The 21,755-nt window shown below is 44.5% G+C and overlaps 1 protein-coding gene across 8 annotated transcripts in view; it reads right to left on the bottom strand.

Annotated features, from left to right (window-relative positions):
- Nucleotides 1-21,755, bottom strand: part of Dmtn (transmembrane and coiled-coil domain 2 protein Dmtn) — a 51,648-nt gene that overhangs the window by 20,097 nt on the left and 9,796 nt on the right. For 7 of the 8 annotated variants that reach the window (XM_089561634.1, XM_089561626.1, XM_089561590.1 and 4 more), the window contains 3 exons: nucleotides 5,450-5,666; nucleotides 3,689-3,920; nucleotides 712-777 (listed from right to left, as the gene is read on the bottom strand). In XM_089561634.1, coding sequence (XP_089417760.1) covers nucleotides 712-777; nucleotides 3,689-3,920; nucleotides 5,450-5,666 — 515 coding nt within the window. Of the gene's footprint in view, nucleotides 1-711; nucleotides 778-3,688; nucleotides 3,921-5,449; nucleotides 5,667-17,816; nucleotides 17,907-21,755 lie in introns of all 8 variants that reach the window. The other variant, XM_089561653.1, reaches the window with a different exon arrangement.

The raw sequence follows: 21,755 nt of genomic DNA, 5'->3' as shown, positions 1-21,755 counted from the left end.
TAACCGTCGTGACACCTAAGCTGCCTAGTAGACACCACGAATCTTTGTTCCAAAACTCTCTCTCTAAAGCTGTCAACACTGTAGCACTGACTGCAGTGTCAGTGAGCACCCAACAAGAAACAGGGCTGTCAAATCAAACACACTTCGGTGACAAGTCAAGTAATCATTTTCACTCCCAGTCTGGGTACACTTCACATAGCAGCTTAGCGGCATATCTACTTCTGCTGCTTCAGCCTATCAGAGAGCACCTCAGCGTCCACTCGAGGGATCGAAGTTAGAATACAGGCCCTGTTTGTGCAGCTGACAAAGGATAAAAGTAATATACACTGCACAGCCACAAGTTCACAAGAAGCAGGGCCGTGGAAAAAAAAACTATTTCCATGCTGTCTTTGACAGCTTAGAGATGAGCTTTCTTTTTTCCCTGAAAACCCACATCCCATAAATACTGTTTGTCTGTGACTGTACGCGCAACTTAGAAAAATACAAATACGAATAGCCGTATACACCAACACACATCACAGGTGCAAACACTTCTGCGCATGGCCAAACTGCACAAGAAACTCGGGGGGGGGGAAAAAAGGTCGTTTTCATCAATGCGCTGGTGATTGAGATATCACAAATATTGAGAGCACAAAGTTCCTTCCTCAAACAGCCTGTTGCAAGAAATAAATTACATAAACTATAGAGCAGGAAGTAAAAGGTCAGACTTACTCGGTTGACGAATGCGCCACTGATGCGAGGCCAGACAGCCCACCCTTGATGTTCCCCACCACGCCACTGGAGAGCCATGCAAAACAACACAGAAAACGGGATTAGGGAGGTAAAAAGAGATGGTAATGCCAGGCAGCTGAGTGCACCGCTGTAATCCCCCAAAACACTGCAGTTCGGATTGGTTGGTTTGTGGGAATCCTGGCTTTCCGCCGTTGCCTTTGCGCAGCTGTGCCGGCTTCCCGCGATGTTTCTCCTGTTTCCCTTGCTCCCGCCTCAGGCGGTGGAGAGGCGGCTAAGTGACTATTCACTGTCATTTGGCCACAGCTCCGCCCCGGCTCCCCAACGGCCTTTGCCATTGGTGACTTTTGGCGGGATTTCAGGACTCGCTTGGGCAGCCGCGCACCGCGCGACCGTCAGAGCGGGGCCCAGAGAGAGATCCCTCCAAGACAGCATAAGGTGCGGCCGCTACTATTTGTCCGTGCCGGCCTTTGCCGTTCGGACCAGTGCATACTCGAGCTCGCCCGCACGTGTCCTCTGACCTGCAGCGGCTCGAGCCTGTCCAGCGGGGTCCAGCGACCTCCAACAGGCGTACCTTGCGTTGATTGCCCACTCTCTCTCGCAACCGGCCCAACGGTCGACACGAGAGAGAGATCACAGCACTGCCGCGGGGACATTCTCCTGCAGCGGCGTGCTAGCGGCGACACATTGCTCGAGTCGCTTCGTGCGCGCAGCGGAGCCTTGCTCCTCGCACGCCCTCGGGACGGGTTGACTATTGAGTGTGTGTGTACTGCTGGAGGACGACGTGAATAAACGTCTCCTTTGTGAACTTGGAGGCCTATTTCTTTGAGGCGAATCACTCCACTCAGAAACCCACAGGTTTCAAGTCCCAAAGGCTATGAGGGGTGCCATAGTAGAGGGCTTGAGATTGATGCACAGTACATGGGCCTCTAGCATTTCGCCTCCACTAAAATACAACCACCGCAGCCAGTATCAAACTCGCATCTTTCGGGTCAACAGCCGAGCACCACGACCACTGAGCCACCGCGGCGGCCAAAACAAAAACAGTGCGGAGGCCAAACAAGTCTCGGCATCAAATATCCCTGAGGAGAACTCCATCCAATGTTCACTGCAAGTAAAAATCTATTATGTGGTTCTTTCTGGCCACACTGATGTTTGTTCACCAGCAGGAGAAATATTTATCATTGAGAAAATTAAATTTAAAAAAGAATCATCGTTTCTTTCCCACTCCTCGATTCAAACTGTTGCGACAGCTAACTGAAATGGACGCCTGTGACCACTGTTTGCAACTGAACGGTAGTAGCCTAGATCCGCGTTAAAACCATCTTCATGTTATCACAGCTTGCCTGCGAGAACGGTCAGTAGTGCTGATACCTTTACTAAGTTTTTTCGCTTTTTTTTTTAACCTTTCCTAGCTTACAAAATTTTCGTTTTCCGAGGAAGTGGCCTCTTCATCATAAGAATGCAGTAACCAACTGATAGAAGTCAACCTCAATTTTTTTTCCAAAGCTCTTTGATCTTAGAAGTTGCAGAACTTTCCACAGGGTCCATGTACTGAAATTCAGAGGTCTACGGCCTGTCACGACTCCCATGGTCAACAACGTAAACTGCGACCGTGTTACCCACCTCCTTTTTTTCTTTAGAAATGCATTAGCGCGTGGCAACAAAATTAGTGCAACCGATGCACAAACAAAAATCATACCTATAACAATCCAAGTGATAAAAAGAACAAAAAATGTGACAAGATCTCAGCTCTTCGGAAGACAACAGAAACAAATGGGGACAGCTTTTACTGGCCGTTTCCAGATGGCGCCACTCTACGTAAGCCCCCACAAAGTGGCCAGTGCGACCAGCCACTTTTTGAAACAAACTTTTTCAACGGGTATGATCTAAGAGCTCTTATTTGCCCTGAGCGTCCCTTCAAGTGACATCCTTCGCACGATACCACTTAGCCCTAAGAAGCACTGGAGAAATAAACTTGGCCCTGTTGTATGTGCCACAGCATTTGATTACAGATCGCACAACAGCACTCTTGTGTGGCTAAAACTGCCCAACATGGTAAGCTTCTGCTGCTCTAGTTGCTGATAGAATGTGAGTTTCCATTCCAACTGACGTTTTCCTGGCAAGTGACTGGTTAGGGAAACCAAGTTCAGCTTTGTGGTAAAACTCAAATTCCTTTCTTGAAGACTACGAAACACTTGAACAGCACTGCAAAGCAGTTATCACTAAGGCTTGAACAAGCCAGGATAATAAAAAGGGCTGGAAAGCCTTAACAAATACAGAAAGATGCCATCTCAAAACTGACATTATAACAAAAAGACCGCATGGCAATAAAAATTGCCCCCTCCTTTAATTTCCTCAAAAATGTGATATGCGGCTTTGATATGCGGCTTTGATATGCGGCTTTGATATGCGGCTTTGATATGCGGCTTTGATATGCGGCTTCTTTTCTTACACTGCTTTCAAATACTTGCTAAAGGTAAATGATGAATGTTTCAAGAATCGCACACACTTCCATGCATCATTTTGTCGATGCATACAAATAACTGATCTTCCCTAAACATAGCAGTTACTCTGGCATATGACTCCTCACACAACCACAACAACACTGCTAGCCTATGTGGCTGACTGTCCCGTTTTCAGCAGCCGGTTGCATGCGCCAAATTGCACTTTCTTTGAAACAGATGCAAAAAAGTGTGAGTATGAGAATGAATGTTTTTGAAGTTGCTTACCCAAACATACAAGTACCTGGGTTGAATAGCAAAACACTGACACTTCATAAGTAACACGAACAAGAAAGGTTTATGCACACATTCAACTGAATAAAAACATAAAACTGGCAGGAGCCTCTAGCAATTACAGGTGGAATTACTACAACGAAGGATTGCCACACCTCACAGCAACCTGGCCCCAATAAATAAAAAGCCCCCCCCCCCTTCCCACCTCCCCCCTGTCTCACCTGATGCCCTGGCCGACATTTTGCAGCACGTCTCGCGGCTGCCAGGAGGAAGATGCCGCGGCACCGTGCGTCTCCAGCTCTCGCTTGCGCCGGATGTACCCCTCCAGCTTCCGCTGGAGCTGGGCGATGGACTGGGCACACTTCTGGTTCTTCTTCTCAAAGACGCTCTTGATGCGCTGCATCTGCTGGCGGTCCGCGTTGGCCGCCAGCTTCAGGTACTCGTTCACATTGTCTGCGCACAAACAGCGCCCGGGTCACAACAGGCACCCCTTGCACCAAGCAACTTGCCCATCTAGACACACTTCGTCTTACCCCTATGCAGATGAAGGAAAATGCTTGCAACAAAGAACAAGCTCATGACAAACACCCGGGGTTTTGCAATGTGCAGTTAATGTTCCACCATCAAGCACCCCAATAAAGTGAGCAACTGCACTCTTCAGTGGTCCAAATTCCACCGCAACCAATGCACAAATTGAGTGCATAGTCCAAACTTGCAGCATGGCTCAAAACATTGAAAGCACGCAGCAACGTGAGCCTTTGGGGTTGGTTAAAATTCTACAAGCAACAGTATGCCAAACTTTCATGGAACAACCAGCATCGTATTCAAAGTACAAACATAAAGTTACTGTAAACCAAGCTAATTACTGGCACACAAAGATCCCAATGTTCACCCCAGCCAGAACTGCGGTGAACTACTGATAAAAAGAACAGTGCCCATGAACTATTCAAAGTCAATCAGGCCAATTAATGACCACTAAGCACTTCACCAGAAAGCTGGTAAAAAAACCCACAGCACTTGTACTTGCATCTCTCCTCCTACAACGCACTCTGACGCAAGGTGTGAATTAATTACCACCAAACCAGCAAGTAATGCTAAATAAGTAGAGTAAAGCAAAAGCCAATAAGCAGGGATTCAGCTCGAAACTTATTGAAACGCACCAAGCGATAACTGTGCTTCCACTATGCTTCTCACTGTCTTCACTACCACTGATGAGCACCGCGGCAGGCACTACACTCCGTTCCATACATCAGGTGCAACGCTGTCAAAGCTAGCGCTCTTGTCTGCGGTGCCCACATCCGCTACCGACATGTATTACATTCCTGGTGGCGAGCGACAAGCAGTAAATGTTTTGCCGGCAGGCTTATTACACGATACATTCGTCCTGAGCTTGAATACACGAGCTCTTACTCCTGATGACACACTGTCGCTTTATCATGCCTTAGACCACTTGGCCACATAACAAGCGCGTAGTAACACGCTTCCCTTTTTTTTTGTCATGCGGACTACTTCCGTACCTCTCACATCGTTGCAGCTGATGTATGAAACGGACAATAGGAACACGTCCCTCCCAATACTCTCAGCAGGTAACCGACCAGTGGTGAGTAACCAGCTCAGAAAAGCTTTATTTATTTATTTATACAAATACCTCACAGGTTCCACACTTGGAACATTGTGTGAGGGGAGGGGTTACAATATTTAGCAGACAAAAGATGGTACAAAGTGGAAAGAACAAAAGTAAACAATATTAAATACATTGGACTGCAAACAATTATTACACCGTACTTGAAAAAAAACCGTAATATCCGTAATAGCTTCCGTAATAAAAACCGTAACAGCTTCATCTCAATGCAGCAACTGTGCAGAACTGCCATCCACGGGCTACCCACAAACCTACACACAATGCACCCCAACACTGACTGCGCACTCGAAAAGCCACACACAACAACACGCCCTTGATCCCCCGTGTAGTAGTCCCTCACCATCGCGTGTCGTCTGCTCGGCCTTGATGAGCTCCCGCGTCCGGGCAATCTTGTGGCTGACGTGCTCCAGGGCCGCCCTAGTCCGGTGCAGGTCCGGGGTGTGGGCCAGCAGCTGGTCCGTCTCGTCCGCCCCCGGAGCGGCTGCCCCGCCCCCAGCCTCTGCGCCCCCATTGGCCAGCAGCGAGGAGCTGGCCACCAGGGCGGGCCCCACCCCCTCCTGACAGAGAGACAGCAGAACGCGTGGTGTCGCCAAAACACTCTCGAACACACAGAGTGCGGAGCGATCCCAGTCTGCAACCATTTCAAAACACACCTCTTCAGCAGTCCTATGTGCCTCGGGGTGTCGGTAAACGCTACACATGCAAATGACAAGGACCCCAAATCAGGAGACAAGGACCCCAAATCAGTGCAGGTGAAAGCAATAGTGCAGACTGGTGGGTGAGTTGATACAACCTTCTAGGACTAAAGCAGCGCACTAGCACAAACAGGAGTGAAGAAGGGACGAGACACAGCGCTGCATCGCGTCCCTTCTTCACTCGTGTTTGTGCTAGTGCGACGCTTTGTCCTAGAAGGTGAAAGCAGCTCACTTCAACAGGTGTCCTAGCAAACACCATGCTTTGGGCAAACATCTCCGACGTCTCTACATTTTTGGAAGCAGTTGTAAGTAGGGATTGAACTCTTTGGCTTGTTTGTCGTTTATTTTGTTTGATTCCTCAAGGGTCTCATGTTGAGACGTTACCTGAGGGTGTGGGCAATACAAGGCGCAGAAATAAAATAAAAATCCCGATGAACTGCTATCAATGAGCCACGTGAATCATACTGGGTTGATGATGGTGGCAATTTCAGTGGAGAAAATTCAAATCCCATGCTGTGCGCAGAAAAAATGACTGCTGAAAAGTTGTCGTGTGGGCTTGAGGCAGATAGGCTGCATTAGGTTGGTTGGAGTGGGCGATGAGGAGGGCTCTATTTATGTACTGGTTATCAGATGGCAAAGAATGGAGAAATTTATGAAAAAGGCTAAGACGCGCTATCTCACGGCGTGAGGCTAGAGAGGGTAAGTTGACCTGAGCTTTTAGTCCCGAGATGCTTGAATCGTAGGAATAATTGTACAAAATCAATCATGTTGCTCTGTTCTTCTGAACCAACTCGAGGGTGTTAGTAAGGTTATTACGGGGTGGGTCAGAAATAGCATTAGCATATTCCAGATCGGGCTGCACAAACGTTTGGAAAGCAAGTTGTTTAACAGGGGGAGAAGCGACGGAAAGGTTACGGCATATGTAACCTAGAGCACGGCTAGCAAATTTAAAAAAAAAAACGATAAATTTAATTAATTTCATTTAATTTTTGAAATTTGCTCTCTACCAAAAGAGGCCAGTACCCTTGAAATGCACAGCTTACTGGTTATTGATTACGAGCTAGAAGTGGTCACAAGAGGAGAGCAACAAAGTGCGCAAACCAGGGGTGTAGAGAGAGAGAGAGTGGGATCACTGACCAAAACGTGCCACCAGATTATGATGGAAATGAAAAGATCGTACCTCATTCAGTAAGAATTCAGCACTGCAATATCGAAAAATAAGGATTTATAACTTCAATCTGGCACTGAAAATTGCACAAAACGAACTGAAGCGCCATCATGTGGTGAAACACACATTATCAGCGTGGTTGTATCCCATGACCACGTCTCGGTTAAAATATGGCTGATTTATTTCAAGTGCACAGTGTTTATTTTCTTTCAGGCATGTTCATCATGTTTTATTATAGTTTACGCCCTCTATAGTGTGCCTTTTGATGATAATGAACACTCCCTGCGTATCGTCAACCATGTTATTTCAGCTTTTGTTCCTAGTAATGCCATAGTGGTTTCCATTTCTTGGACAGAGCAGCAACCTCGATGCACTAAAACTTTCGATGGCGAGATGTAGATCACTGTGCCGTAACAGCTTTGGGTGTGGAATCTAAAATGGATGCTACTCTATCGCTTTCAGGGACCGTTTTTTTGTTTTGATTGAAATCTATTATTTTTTCACCTAAGTAGTATATTCAGGCCTCAAGAAAGGGAACCTGTTAGTTTTTGAGCATGAAAGACCAGCGGGTTAGTTTTTACAGCGATATGCAGAATTCCGTACAAAATGTCAGATTTGTTAGAAATGGTAACATCGAAATGTTCTCATGTGTCAGGTAAGCATACCTGACACAACTGAAAGGGATCGTGAGATCCTTTTCTGTTTCGAAGATGCACATTACGCTCGAAACTGAGCAAAAAAAACAATCGATGTTCTCAACCGCGGCAAAGTCTGTATGCACAAAAATGGTGGTCAAAGTGCTACCTAGCTCACTGTTATGTGAAATATTATTTACTGCGTTTGCTGCATGGCATAAAAAAACAACTTATGGTGACAAAAGTGCTCGATTCAACAGACAATAAAATCACTGCTAGGCGCACCAGTCTCTGAGAAAACGCTGAGAGTTTGCTGTGTACACAACTCAACTGTGTACAAAGCCCCTGAAACGGCTATACTAAAAATGTCTTTACACTGTCTCCAGGTGAGATTTATATTAGTTTTTGGTACATCCCTTTATACAGGCGTACAATCACCATCACACTCGCCGATCATGGTTTTCAGCACTGGGATACATAAAAACAGGAGTATTCAGTGCAAAAATTTCTCGGTAAAAATCTCCTATAGCATTTCTAACAAAACCAAGCAAGCTTTCTGCTGTGCAAAAAAGAAAAAAAATGGGTGCTTAAAATTCAGTGTTCAGTCCGTTTGAAAGGTCGCTATTGATAAAACTTCACCTGTATCAACAGAGTACCACGTTCTTATCACAAAGAGCCCACTCCCACCATAAGGGCTTTTATTAGTTAGAAAAGACCAAAAACCGAAATACAGATGTCACCATCACCGGCCGATCTTGCAACACCAATTTTATGGACGCGGATCCCAAAGGCTGCACTACACCTCCACTCATTTCAAAATGGCGGCGACCCATCCTTTTCGGTAAAGACGTCACAAGTTTTAATCGACCAGCGGGAAGACTTTGAAAACCAATTTCTAGGCCATAAATGCGTCTTTGCTGTCGGAAAAACATTAACATAGCACATTAACATAGCCAGAAGGAGCGAGAGAATCAATTTTTACTGAGAACAATATTTAGATGGGGTAGTCCTCAATGTTCCTATAAGTATCACGCTTGCACACTTGGAGGCACTGCTCAGCGACCTCAAGCACCAATCAGTACAGACAGAACGCTTCATCTGCTTCTCAATCTTCATCTGCTACTGTGGGGCTGTCTGCTTACAAACTGTTCCTTAGTTAAGCGTGCTTTTCTGAAACTGCATGCTGTAAGGACACCTACAATGTTTGTAACCGGCCACAGTCTGTACGAAACCGCACACAAACGTCACAAAAAGTGCCACGATCTACTCCCGCAATGTTTCAGCGACGCTTCCATCGCAGCCACCATCACGCAGGCCACTTGTGATTCTCTCTCTTGCATCTCTAGCATCTTTTCGCATTTGTGCTGCATTGACTTTTTCTTCCTTTGCAGTTACTTCCAGCCAAGAAGCGAGCAATGCGTCGCAAGGAAGGCAAGGCACACGCATTTATCACAAGCAGATAAAGTGTTTACGAAATGAAAGAGATTACATAGAAAGGCCTGGTTCCACCTTCCTAAGTGTGGCAGGTGTCCAGTCAGCATCAAATGAAACGTGAACAATATAGAGAAAACAAGCAGAAAAATTAAGACTTTAGATGAGCTTGACTGAATACTAGGATAGCCAACTCAAAGGCACGAAGGTGACTCTTTGGAACTATCTTAGGGGCAACAACGCAACAAAGGCGGGACACACACACAGAAGACAAGCGCTGACTAGCAACTGATTTTATTGAAAGACGGAACGTGGAATATATGCAGGAAAAAAACATTGATTGACAAAGAAATAGACTATCTTGCCTCCCACATGAAATAGTTTCATTTGACTAGGTTTTTTGTTATTTTTTCCTGCATATATTCCACGTTCTGTCTTTCAATAAAATCAGTTGCTAGTCAGCGCTTGTCTTCTGTGTGTCCCGCCTTTGTTGCGCTGTTCCCCCTAAGATGAATACTTACCAACTCGCCCAAATTCCAGCTTTACTCTTTGGAACTACTAGTGGACTGCCTGTATTTCCTTTCCAGCAGGTAATATTTCTGTGTCTGCACCTGTCGTTCTATTAGTGTTTCATCTGCCGTTCGTGTTTCATAAGCAAGCAATCATGCTCATTAGGTGGCAGGGGGTGAATGCTCCGCAGCATGTGTGGAAGTTGGTGCATTTGTTGTTCTGTGAATTTGGGAATGCATGCAAGATAAAATTATGCCCTTTCATTTTCACTGTTTTAACATTTACACAGTTCCAACTGCAATGAAAATCTTTACATATGCGAAATATTCTAATCATATTAGCGATAGTGACAGTGTAAGACTCCCCAATAAAAGTGCTCAGAAAACCGAACCCTCTCCCTTTTATTCCCTTCAAGCCAATAAAGACACTGCCAAGTCACTGGCTTTGCGCTTCTAAGGTTACACAGGCAGAATTAAAATGGCTGGAATGACAGACTGCCTCAACCAAGCTTTGATGAAGGCTCAAAGCAGTAATGCCATTTTAATGCAGGTAAAGATAAATAAACGAGCCAAATGAACCGTCTTGCTGCTGTTTTATTTTCTTTTTTTTAGGGGAGTTCATAGCTATAACTGAGCTGGCACTCGGAAGGAGAGCTGTCACAAAGTCTAGACAGACACTCAAATGAAAACACTGTCGCAGCCCATTTTAAGGTATGGTACCACCTTTGAAAAGGCGTTTTTTTTTCTAAAAATGACATTTTTTGTTTTTTATATTTTGGGAATCCTCAAACATTCAACAATGTTTTGCAGCAAGAATAATGTTCATATCTTATTTTGTTAAAAAGTTCTAGCCAACTTTCCAACTGGTGGTGGACAGTTCTGAAACTGAAACTGATGTGGTTTGGTAACAGAAAATGATAACTCGGCGATAATCAATGGCGTATATTGAAAATTTTTCGTTTTGTTTTAGTTTGATATGTAAAAGATTTTTCAAAAGCAATTTGTAAGGCTTCCTTTTTTTTTAAACATTGCTTTAACTTTCCGCAAGAGGGATGCATGACGCTACAAGCGTCTCAGTTTTTTACCATGCGCGCCCTTCACGCTATCGCTTTGAATGCTACCGGATTAGTCCTTCAGTGATGGCAAAAGAAGTACAGCAGATATTTTGAGGGAATCAGGCATCGAATCTGGCTACCACACTCTCGTAGCATGTTGCACCAGTGACCATTACCGTGTGATGAAGGCCCAGCGTCAATCAACGGGTGAGGCAAGACATCTCCGCAAAAAAAGACGGGCAGCAACAAATGCCTAAACAGAGCTCGCGTCAGCTAAGAAGGGCCCTAGCTATGGACATGGAGGATTTTAACTTCCTAGGGCATGATGATCTTGTTTCTTGAAAAGCTTTAATCTTGTTTTTCTCAAAACTTGTTTTTTTGCATTTTCGTGTTGCGCAAACAGTGATAACATCGAAATGAATAAATATTTTTCATTGAAAAAATGACACATTTTTTCGTTTTCTTTGCCATTTTTGCTATAACCTTTTTTCCCCAATGATCGGATTGCAAAGATCCTAGTTGGTTGCACAGTATAGTTGGTTGGCTAACTCTGTGCCAAAAAGTTTACAATTCCTGCTCTCCATTCGCTAGGTATGAATGTTTGCATAACAGCCAAGTTTGGGCAATTTTTTGTGAATAATAAATGCCAGCATGGATTTTTTCACTCTTTTTCGCTTTTGAATATCATATAAAACGGTGTTTTAAAAGGAAAATGTGAAATAAAAATTTAATAGTCAAAATTTAAAAAATTTTGAAAAAGGTGGTGACATACCTTAAAAGTTCCTGCAAAAAATAGGAAGCTCTTCTGAGCCAATGCTTTTTATTGCAATAGAACCAACACACAACCAATGGCAGTGTTAAAGTACTAGTCGCTAGACTCCAACTAAAGAACGTTTTGCATGCTACACCTACGACAGAACTGGGAACATTTTCACAGAATCACTTTTGTGCTTATTGCCAAGTGCGTGTTGTTCAATGTTATCAGCTAGGCACTCACTAAGAACACATTTAAACTTCACCCGATGAGTAGAAGACTCGATACTATTAACATGATGTCTATGAAGGATATGCATTCCACCTAGGTTATGAGAACAAATCTGTTACTTTTGTGACAACCAGAACATAAGTGGAGTCAAAAATACTCCCTGAATGAAACCAAACCCAGGCACAGCACTAAGGATGACGCTGCAAGTTATCAGAACTCTGCATAGCTAACACTGTCGGTAAATCAGAAGGCAGCCATCATGTTTGAAGTGAATGAACAACGCTTAGGGAATGCAAACAGCAAGAAACAAACCTCAAACTCCTCGTTGCTAAGGTTCGAGAGTGGCAACAAACATCACCTGGCACAGACAATTTAATTTCGCAACTAGACTCTCCAGTGAGCCCACAGCTCCAATAGTTCAGGATATGAACACCTGCATGGAATCTGCGCAAATCAAAGAAAGCACTGCGATCGCAGCTAGCCTTACGTTAGTCAAGGTCACAAGAGGGACTCAATGTTAATGAAAGGATAACGGAAACTTATTCCGTAGGCAGAACACAACAGCTACTATGAAGGAGGTTGCTGCTATGCATGCCTCATCGTACATAATAGCTACAGAATATAAAAGCATGCCACACTGCGATCGCAAAAAGCAACAGCCATGAAGTTCTTTTGCCTATAAGTACAAGCTAAGCTGTCTACAAACCAACACTTGTAAGAGGCTATCTCTGCGCTGAAATTACGGCAACAAGCATCTTCATGTGGTGGTTGGAGAGGGTGCTGTAGACATCCTCCTCATGTGCCCACTATCACCTCCTAGTTTCAGCTCCATAAAAGTGCCTGGTTTTCCCTTACTCAACCATTCTTATAGCTGCTCTGCGGCATCTTGCGCACACAAGCCTTGTGGTGAAATCGGGACCTTTGCATTGACAAGAAATATATATGAAAAGCAGTGGTGAAGTGTTTTCACAATAGACCCCCTTTAGGACAAACATGATAGGTCCTCACAAATGTGTTTCAGCTCACCACAAGTTCAAATTAGCTGAAGTGCCCAAAATATTAGGCTGCACGTCAGCCCGTCTGTGCTGTTAATAAAGCCGGGATGAGGCCACTACACATGAAGATGGGCTTGCCAGGAAACGCATATTACAGACTTCAAGGACATTTTTGAGAATCTGAAACTAAACAGGTGGTCACCTATGCGGTTGCTCTTGGTTTTCGAGCTTGTTGCAAGAATTGTTTTTGCTTTTTTGTTAGTTTTTTGCCACAATGGAGAATGTAAGCCCGATCTTCGCTAATAACCACTCACAGCCCTTGTGCCCCCCAAGAAAAACTGCTAGTGAGTATAAAAAGCAGAATACGCCCAATTACATGCCACAAGCAAGGCCACCTACAAATTCTTTCCTGTTCTTTTTCAAACTGGAAGAATGCCTGTACATACAAAGCCACTCAATTAGGCCTTCAGCTCTTTGTTTGCTCCTCACCTTGTTAGTAGATTCTGTTAATTTCTGCAAGTGAACACACTGACAAAAGCCACACGGCTAATTGGTGCTAGGGAACACCAGAGTGCATGGCACTGAAATGTTAAAGTAAACCGATGCATCCAAATGATGAGGTTCATTTTAACCAGAGTTTACCTACATTATGCATATAAGAGACTAAGCAAAGGTTCCCTAACTATTCAGCCTAACGCATTTACTCCTCGGGAGATTCCACTGTACATGCTCCCCTTATGATTTTCCGTCACTTGCACTAAGCAAATCCAACCCGAAAAGAACAAGAAGTGTGCAGAGGCGTAAGAACCAAAAAAAAAAAATCTGGCCTCTCTACACCCTGAGGCAACTCCGCGTAATGGTGCCTTCAAAACCACCGGTGGACCCAAGCACCACTCTCTCACCGAATATATCCAATGCGATGCCAGGTCGCTGGCAAGAAGCGAGGCTGGAAACACAGGTCACACTGGCTCTTCACAACATGTACTGCCGGTGACGCTTCAGAGCAGCCTCAATTTTCCAGCTCACTTTAGCAGCCCCGAGAGTTCACAGACATTCCCAGCTGTTCTGTCAATCACTCCACGAAGCAGCCCGGTCGTTCAAAAGCTCGGCCACTCAAAAGCCAGACGACCAGGGCAAAACATTTTCGAAATAGAGCCCATCCCTAGCCAAAGCAGGTGTTCGCAAAACAGCTTTTACTGGCAATGAACTGAAACTGAGCAAAGAAAGAAAAGAGAAAGGGACACAAAGGATTCACCCTCAGCTATACTTTGCGTACCTTTGCCGTACAGGATGTGCAAAAAAATTACACATTTTTTGATGCATTCTGTGCAACAAAGCAACATTCTATGCAATAACTAGGGCCCGGAAATATAGGCATTTGCCTAAACATGCCTATAAATGCCTAAGCGGGAGATTTTTGCACTTGCCTGCCTTTTTGTCATTTTTTAGGAAATACTACCTTTTTAACCGCACTTTTTGCCTATAAATGCCTAAATCCGGCGCTTCCGTACTCAGTGCCGTTTTTCAATTTTGAGACATCTGTCTATGTATGGTGAAAAGCGCGCGCCGATGCACGCGCAAAAGGCGCGGGTCTTGCCGAACATTTTTCTCTAATTGTAACTTGAAAGTAGTGTAACGAAGTGTTTATCTCCAAGTGTAGCAAGTGGCGAGTTTGGAAAGAGACCTGACATACATTAATGCAAACTTCTCAACATTGACAGAAAGGATGACAAAGTTGGAAAAGGCTGGACTCTCAATAGATGAATCGTTGAACGAAGTGGCAGAAGTACCAGCTGAACTTCGGGGACTGGAAGGAAAGGGCGCTACTGCTTCTGCGAAGATGCAACAATTGGTACAAAAAAATAGAAGCCTAGAAACAATTTCCCAAATCAGAGACTTTCTACGTGGAGACGATACGGCCACATCACCTGAGGGCCTAAGCCTTTATCAACTCTCATGTTTTTGGTTCGCGCCACTAAGTTCATGTGATGTCAAAAGAAGCTTTTTAGTACAAAGCTATGCTTAGCGAAAACCGAAGGAGTTTCAAGTTCGAAAACCTGAGAATGCGCTTTATTGCTTCAGTCGAGGACTGCGTACTCACCGTGCTTGATTTAGAAATCTTTTACTCATGAATAAAGAGTATTATTCAAAGCGCCTGTTTTTGCTTTATAGCGCCTATTTCAATATTTTTTAGAGCCTAGATGCCTGCCTATATCAGGGTTCTTTAGTGCCTAAATTTCCGGGCCCTAGCAATAACGCAGCAACCAAAGCAGCCACCGGCTACTTTGCCAGGCCACCACCATCTCACCGAGCGGTCTTAGGCATAGAATGTCTAAAGTAATAAAAAATGAGACATGATGATCAAGAAAGTGTTTTACTACGCACCCCTAGCCTAACTCAACACTGAGAATATACTGGGGAGTAACTATACTCATTAGCATCCACCTGAGCGCTGTAGCTTGAGACTATCGCAAGCTGCGCTTCAGCCCACAAGCCAAGAGTGTATGCTAAAAGTGCCTGTAAAAATCGGAAGTTCATGCCAAAAATGTAGGAGAGGTGCCTTATCTGACAGAAAGTTATGAAAACTACTTGATAGGAGCCTGTTTCAACAAAGTTGCATGGTTTTCTGCACTAGAAATGTTGATGAGAGTATGCATTTCTCGGGTGAACGAGGGAGGTATGGTGAACTCATCAAATTGCGAATCGTAGTAAGGCAACAGTTGGGTACAACTCAAGTGTGCAATGAAGCTCCGCTCACATTCAGGACCACTTAACCCTTTGAGGGTCGAATTATTTTGAAGAAATCTTTCCCAGGTGGTCAAATTACTTTATTGCGGATCTTGAATCTACAAAATGTATATAATCAAGAATAAATAGTAAACAAATTAGGAACAGTACTTTGGTGACAGCACCACTCACAACTGGAAAATGTTCAATAGAATAGAATAGCAACGGTGATAAGCAAGCTAAGAGCAGCACCAATAAAGATATAGAAATCAACTTTCGCCACCTCTGCAAAACAGTGCCCACAAAGAGAAAACACGTTTCGCGCGACTCCGTTGCGATCCCGCGGCGGAATCGAAACCGCGTAGGCGCGTTGCCACAGAGGGCGAGAATACCTCGCGAGCAACGGTGATAAGCAAGCTAAGAGCAGCGCCAATAAAGATAGAATCAACTTCGGCAGCCCCTGCAAGATAGTGCTGACAAAAAGAAAACTCAAATTTCGTGCGACTCCGTTGCGATCACGCCGTGAAACCAAAACTACAAAAGGGGTGTTGCCGCAGTCTGTGCCGCCGCGCTAAAGCTAGACATAAGTTCTGCTTATCTCCGTAAGAAGGCAGCACAAAATTCAAACACTTCTTGTAAGTCCTAAGAGGTGGCAGCACCCCCCAGTGAGCACGCATTGTTCTTTTGGCGCAAAATTTCAAACGGAAGATCGAAACCGTACCCGTACGGCAAAGACCTTGCGGGACAGAAAACCGCCGCCGTACATATACGGCAAAAACCTTCAAAGGGTTAACAGAATTCCTCCTTGACAAAAAGTGAACCACCGTTAAAGCTTTCCTTGTTACCTAAACAAGAAGCTAATCACAAGATGAAATTATAAGCTAAAGATTTTCGAGCTTGTCTGAGAGAGTAAAACAGCAAAAAGCTGATTTCATTCACTGTTGTAACTGGTCAGCAGAGTAATACAGGATGCCGCAAACTGTGGCCTGTGTTACTAACCACTGTTTCCTTCAGTTGTATCCAACTAAAATGTCATTAATGGGGGACGAGGGTCTTAAAACAAACTTTATTATTTATGGCTAGAATCTCATGCAATTTTGCATACAGATGCATTTTTCTCTTCTGATTCCAAAAATGTAATAATAATTGAGCTGGTGGGCTTGATTCTTAGAAAGCCTAGAATGTAATTAGGTAATTTCTTACGCAGCTTTAATGAACTTTGTCATTGCATTTTTTTGCTTTTATTTACACGATTTGATAGCCAGAGAGTTCCCACATCCGGTGACATTCTTCATTTTTCTCTAAAGGCATGTCATCCTGATATACTATGTCGACAGTAAAGGTCTCAGTATATGACACTGCAACTCGTTAAGCTAATAAGAGGAAATACAGACAATGAAAACGATGAACAAACTGTCAACGTACAAGGTAACATAACCTAGCTGCAAATTTTCACATACTCCTTTCTCTTCCGTTTTTCTCTCTGTCCAATATGCTATGGATCAGAAGGAAAACACCTGGAAGTAGTGATGCAAAACTATCGATAGTACTATCGATACTATTAATAGTTGAGTCACTATCGAACTATCGATGGTAAAAAGACTATCAATACTACTATCGATAGTACTATCGATAGTTCTATTGATAGTACTATCGATAGTTCTATTGATAGTACTATCGATAGCCGTATCGGTACTACTTGGGACATTAAACCACTTGAGACCATCAAACCAATCAGGTATCGCAAATTTTTTGGATATATCGCTGGCCAACAAATGCATAATATCAATATTGTTGCTATCAATAATCTTACCATCAACAGTTTCACTTCGATAGTCTTGCTATCAATAGCGGTTCTATCGCTAGTAGTACTATCGATAGCAATACTGTCGATAGTATTATCGATAGTCTACTATCGATAATACTGTTACGGGGTAGTTCCGCTTGGGATTGCAGAGAGCGGACACGGAAGACAGGGCTTTCAAACCACAGGCGTTTAATGCAGGCACCAGCCGACACTGCTCGACCGTCGTCTTCTTCACAAACTCAAGAGCTTCTTCTTCTTCCTTCCTTATGCATGCACCGCCTAATGTAACAATACTATCGATAGTCTATCGATAGTAGCACTATCGATAGTTTTTTTCCACTATCGATAGTTTCAAAAAAACTATTGATACTATCGATAGTCAATTTTCCGATAGTTTTGCATCACTACCTGGAAGACCAGCGTTCAGTTGCACGCAACATGCTGCTAGCACTGCGACAGCAGAGGACTGCCTGGCGACATTTCTACTCCACTCCAGCACGGCACGCAGGTGAGCAAAAAGCAGCAATGCACAAAGTGAGAACTGAAAATGGCTGGAAACCATGTGCCTACTCTAGAAGCGAAAAATCAGGAGAAACAGGCATGCCGCCAGTGCCTACGGCCGCTACGGGTAAGACGTGAAGAAAGAAAGAAAGAAAGAAAGAAGAAAACGTCGCTTGCTTTCGTCCACGTGAAAGCCTACCATCTGTCCGACGCCAAGAGCGATTCAGCCGGCTTCAGCCTCAGCTTGCCCTCAAATCTCTCGACGGCGGTGGCGAGAACAGCCCATTCGCTAGAAGAGGAGGAGACAGAGGCGCAGCAACAAGAGAAGTCTGGGATGATCGGCTCTCACATCGGGAGAGGTAAAAGCGTGACGTTATGCTGTGCGTTACAGTTTGACTTCAGAGGGTACACAGTGCCATGCATTCTTTGCACAAAGAGTCCTAGTCTACGAGGTGGACTAGTAAAACATCACTAAACATAGTGGTGCGGATAACTAGTCATGACATATTCTTCTAATCAGCTGCTACTAAAACACCCGCTTAATAACAGCTGTTTCAGTAACGGAAGTGGACTTTGCTAAGGGGCATAAGGAAAGGTCAGGGCCAGTTGGTGATCGAACATCTTTAAGACAACTGTAATGCTCAAACAACGGACATGTGTGTTATCACCTGTCTGTTTTCTATGTTTCCTTGCACTACTACTAGTATTGTTTCAATACATTCATCAAGACACCATCACATTTCTAACTACTACTGGCTACGCTGTCTCTCTAGCCACTTACAATGCCCCTTCAGCCATCTTGCTTTCAAAACAAGACAAGCGCAGAAATTGTTCTGAATATCCGCAGGCACATGCTATTTCCCTACTATAACTTTACAAATCAGTGTCCACTTTGTAAATTTCCCTGTAATTTCTGCAAAGTTTACTTCCATAACATGAAACCAAGACCAATGCAAAAAAAAAAAACCGGTACTCGCACCAGTGCAGTGGTTTCAAGCGTTACATAACTCACACATGGAGGCCACGCTAAAGATCATGCATGAAAGCCTATTCCAGCTTTCTTTTCTTTTTTTTTTTCAGATGCTGGGACTTTCAAACTAATGCCTGATAATATAACTGCTAAGCGCATACAACAAAACTTCTGCTGCGCTACTGTCTGTGACATGGTTGTGGGTCACATTCTATGTTATAATTAATTCCCATCACAAGAGTTAGAAGCAATTCATTGCAAATGAATGAATGAACAAGTAAATAAATCTGTTTGGGAAGGCCCTATTTGAATGAAACGGCACTACAATAATGCTGCAACACCTGTGGCTTACTGTCCTTGGGGAGCTCCCAGAGAAGTTACAAAAGAGAGAACTATGATGTTAATCCCTGAATATCCCTGAAGAGAAAAGTATACAACAGCTGTATCCTACCGGTACTCACCTATGGGGCAGAAACGTGGAGGCTAACAAAGAGGGTTCAGCTTAAGTTAAGGACAACGCAGCGAGCTATGGAAAGGAAAATGATAGGTGTAACGTTAAGAGATCGGAATCGGGCGGAGTGGGTTAGGGAACAAACGCGGGTTAATGACATCCTAGTTGAAATCAAGAGGAAGAAATGGGCTTGGGCAGGGCATGTAATGCGAAGGCAAGATAACCGCTGGTCCTTAAGGGTAACGGAGTGGATTCCAAGAGACAGCAAACGTAGCAGGGGACGGCAGAAAGTTAGGTGGGCGGATGAGATTAAGAAGTTTGCGGGGATACAGTGGCGGCAACTAGCAAAGGACAGGGTTCATTAGAGAGACATGGGAGAGGCCTTTGCCCTGCAGTGGGTGTAGTCAGGCCGATGATGATGATGATGTTAAAACACTGGCCACCTCTTCAGCAAGATATGCAACTGGGATACAGCTTCTGTCGAGGAATTCACGACACAAGTGACAAAGCAAGAGACCTTGGCTAGTGTGTCGAACATGCACCTTAGGTCACTCCCAGCACAAAGCCACCTGAAACCTAGCCTAATCCGAAAGATTTCACAACCATGCAAGTCCTACAGCCCCACATCTTTTATGGCAATAATTATGGAAAGGCATTTCAAGAAAGTTTGAAGGCACACACATAGGCTTTTTAAAGCACATCAGTGGTCCGTTTTGCCACAGCTTCTGAGGTAAACTACAGCATCGGAGGCTTCTGTTTTGCACCAACCCGCACTACCGGTATTCGTATAAGCCTGCATCCACACAGTTGCACCTTTAAATGGTTTTAACAAGAAGCCTGAATCTCTTGCCATTCGTCGATCCAACTGCACGACACAGTGAATGATGCAAATCTCTTGATTCAAGTAATGAATTATTTTTCTTGAAAGGTTGAGAAGGCCCTCAGAAAAAAGGCGGATCACTTCCTGACAGCCATTCCCGCTGTCCGTGCAGGATTAAACCTCAGCAACATAGCGAAGCTTGGCCGCCGCGGTGGCTCAGTGGCTATGGTGCTCAGCTGCTGGCCCGAAAGACGCGGGTTCGATCTCGGCCGCGGCGGCTGAATTTCTTTGGAGGAGAAATTCGAGGCCCATGTGCTGTGCGATGTCAGTGCACGTTAAAGAACCCCCGGTGGTCGAAATTTCCGGAGCCCTCCACTACGGCGTCTCTCATAGCCTCAGTCGCTTTGGGACATTAAACCCCATAAACCAGTGAAGCTTGAGCACAACCGAAAGGAAACAGCTCTGCTCATAACCTGGTACTGTATGCAACAGCAAGAACGAGCTCCAAAATAACAGGACACATTGTAAATGGAATGGCAGAGAGAGACAAGCCCCTACTGCTGCCCCCATTTGAAACTCCCGAGGGTGGTCTTATTTAATACTGAAAATGGTTTTAGAGCCTAACGTGCTGATTCAGATGACTTGGAACATTAAGAAAATTGCAATGGATCGAATGATGGCATGTTGGGTTAGCAGGAAACTCAGGAGAATTCCTTGTTTCTATTATTTAGTTCATCAACATCTTGCCGTGCTTCGGACAACATGGTGCCAGATCTTGGACCCTCGGCAACAGGAAATCATGCATTTTTTTCAGACAAGTGTGAACTACCCTAAGGAGCAGGAAACTGAAACCCCCAAGTTGCAATTTGAAAAAAAAAAAAAAAAAAGGACAGGTAAAACACACATTTGTTTTTTTTTGCGGACTGAGAGTTGGGTGAAAGCAGAAGCTCACATGCCTATGTTTCCAATGAATCAAAAGACCCATGACGAAACCACAACTTCAGCCTCCACATGGAGCCCTCACCTTTAATGGTGCAAGCATTTGATGCCTAAATACTGGATCGGTGTTTCTCAAGAGCATATGTCGTCAAAGCCCAATTTTTATTGCGGAAGCAATACTAGTTGCACTTTCAGCCCGTCGCGTAGCAAGGCCGGTAGCTACCAATGACCTTTAGCATGACCCCCTGCTGTGACATCATGCCATCTGCCGCAAAAACCAGGGGCCCAACTCGCGCCATCGCACGGTTCGGGTGTCCACCGAGATGGCAGAGAATTACTGTGCCATTTTCTTTCCTCAAAAAGCGGTGTGTTCAAAGGGCAAGGCATGGCGCAGTAATTCTCTGTCATCTCGGTGGACACCCGAACCACAGGAAGGGAGGAATGCCATTGAACGCAACGCTTTTTGAGGAAAGGAAATTCTCTGTCATCTCAGTGAACCGCACACCGTACAGGAAGGGAGGAAGTGGGAGTGAAAGAAGAGGGAAGCTCCTAGACAATCATGCAGCTCGTTTTGGCGACCCAGGCACACATACGAGGGGGTACCCAAAAGAAACCGGACTTATTTTTGTTTGAACTTATTTGTTCACACTTTAAGCACAGACCTTCAATCTCCTTCGAAGTATTCCCCACTTGCAATGATACGCTTGTCGAACCTTTCATTCCATTTTTCAAAACATTGTTTAAATTCATCTTTTGTGATGCTTGACAGCGCCTCCGTCGTTTTTTTCTTCACCTCAGCAACATCAGCGAAACGCTTTCCATTCACCTATTTTTTCATTCTAGGAAACAAAGAAAGTAGCACGGGGCAAGGTCAGGAGAGTATGAGGGTTGAGGAATAGGGGTCATGCCATTTTTGGTCCAAAACTGTCGTAGAGACAGGGCTGTGGGAGCAGGGGCA

This window comes from Amblyomma mixtum, chromosome 1 (assembly GCF_055824585.1).
Source record: "Amblyomma mixtum isolate Tamu chromosome 1, ASM5582458v1, whole genome shotgun sequence".
Taxonomy (NCBI): domain Eukaryota; kingdom Metazoa; phylum Arthropoda; class Arachnida; order Ixodida; family Ixodidae; genus Amblyomma; species Amblyomma mixtum.
The sequence above is the reverse complement of the archived record's forward strand: the minus strand, read 5'-3'. Positions and strand labels throughout refer to the sequence as shown.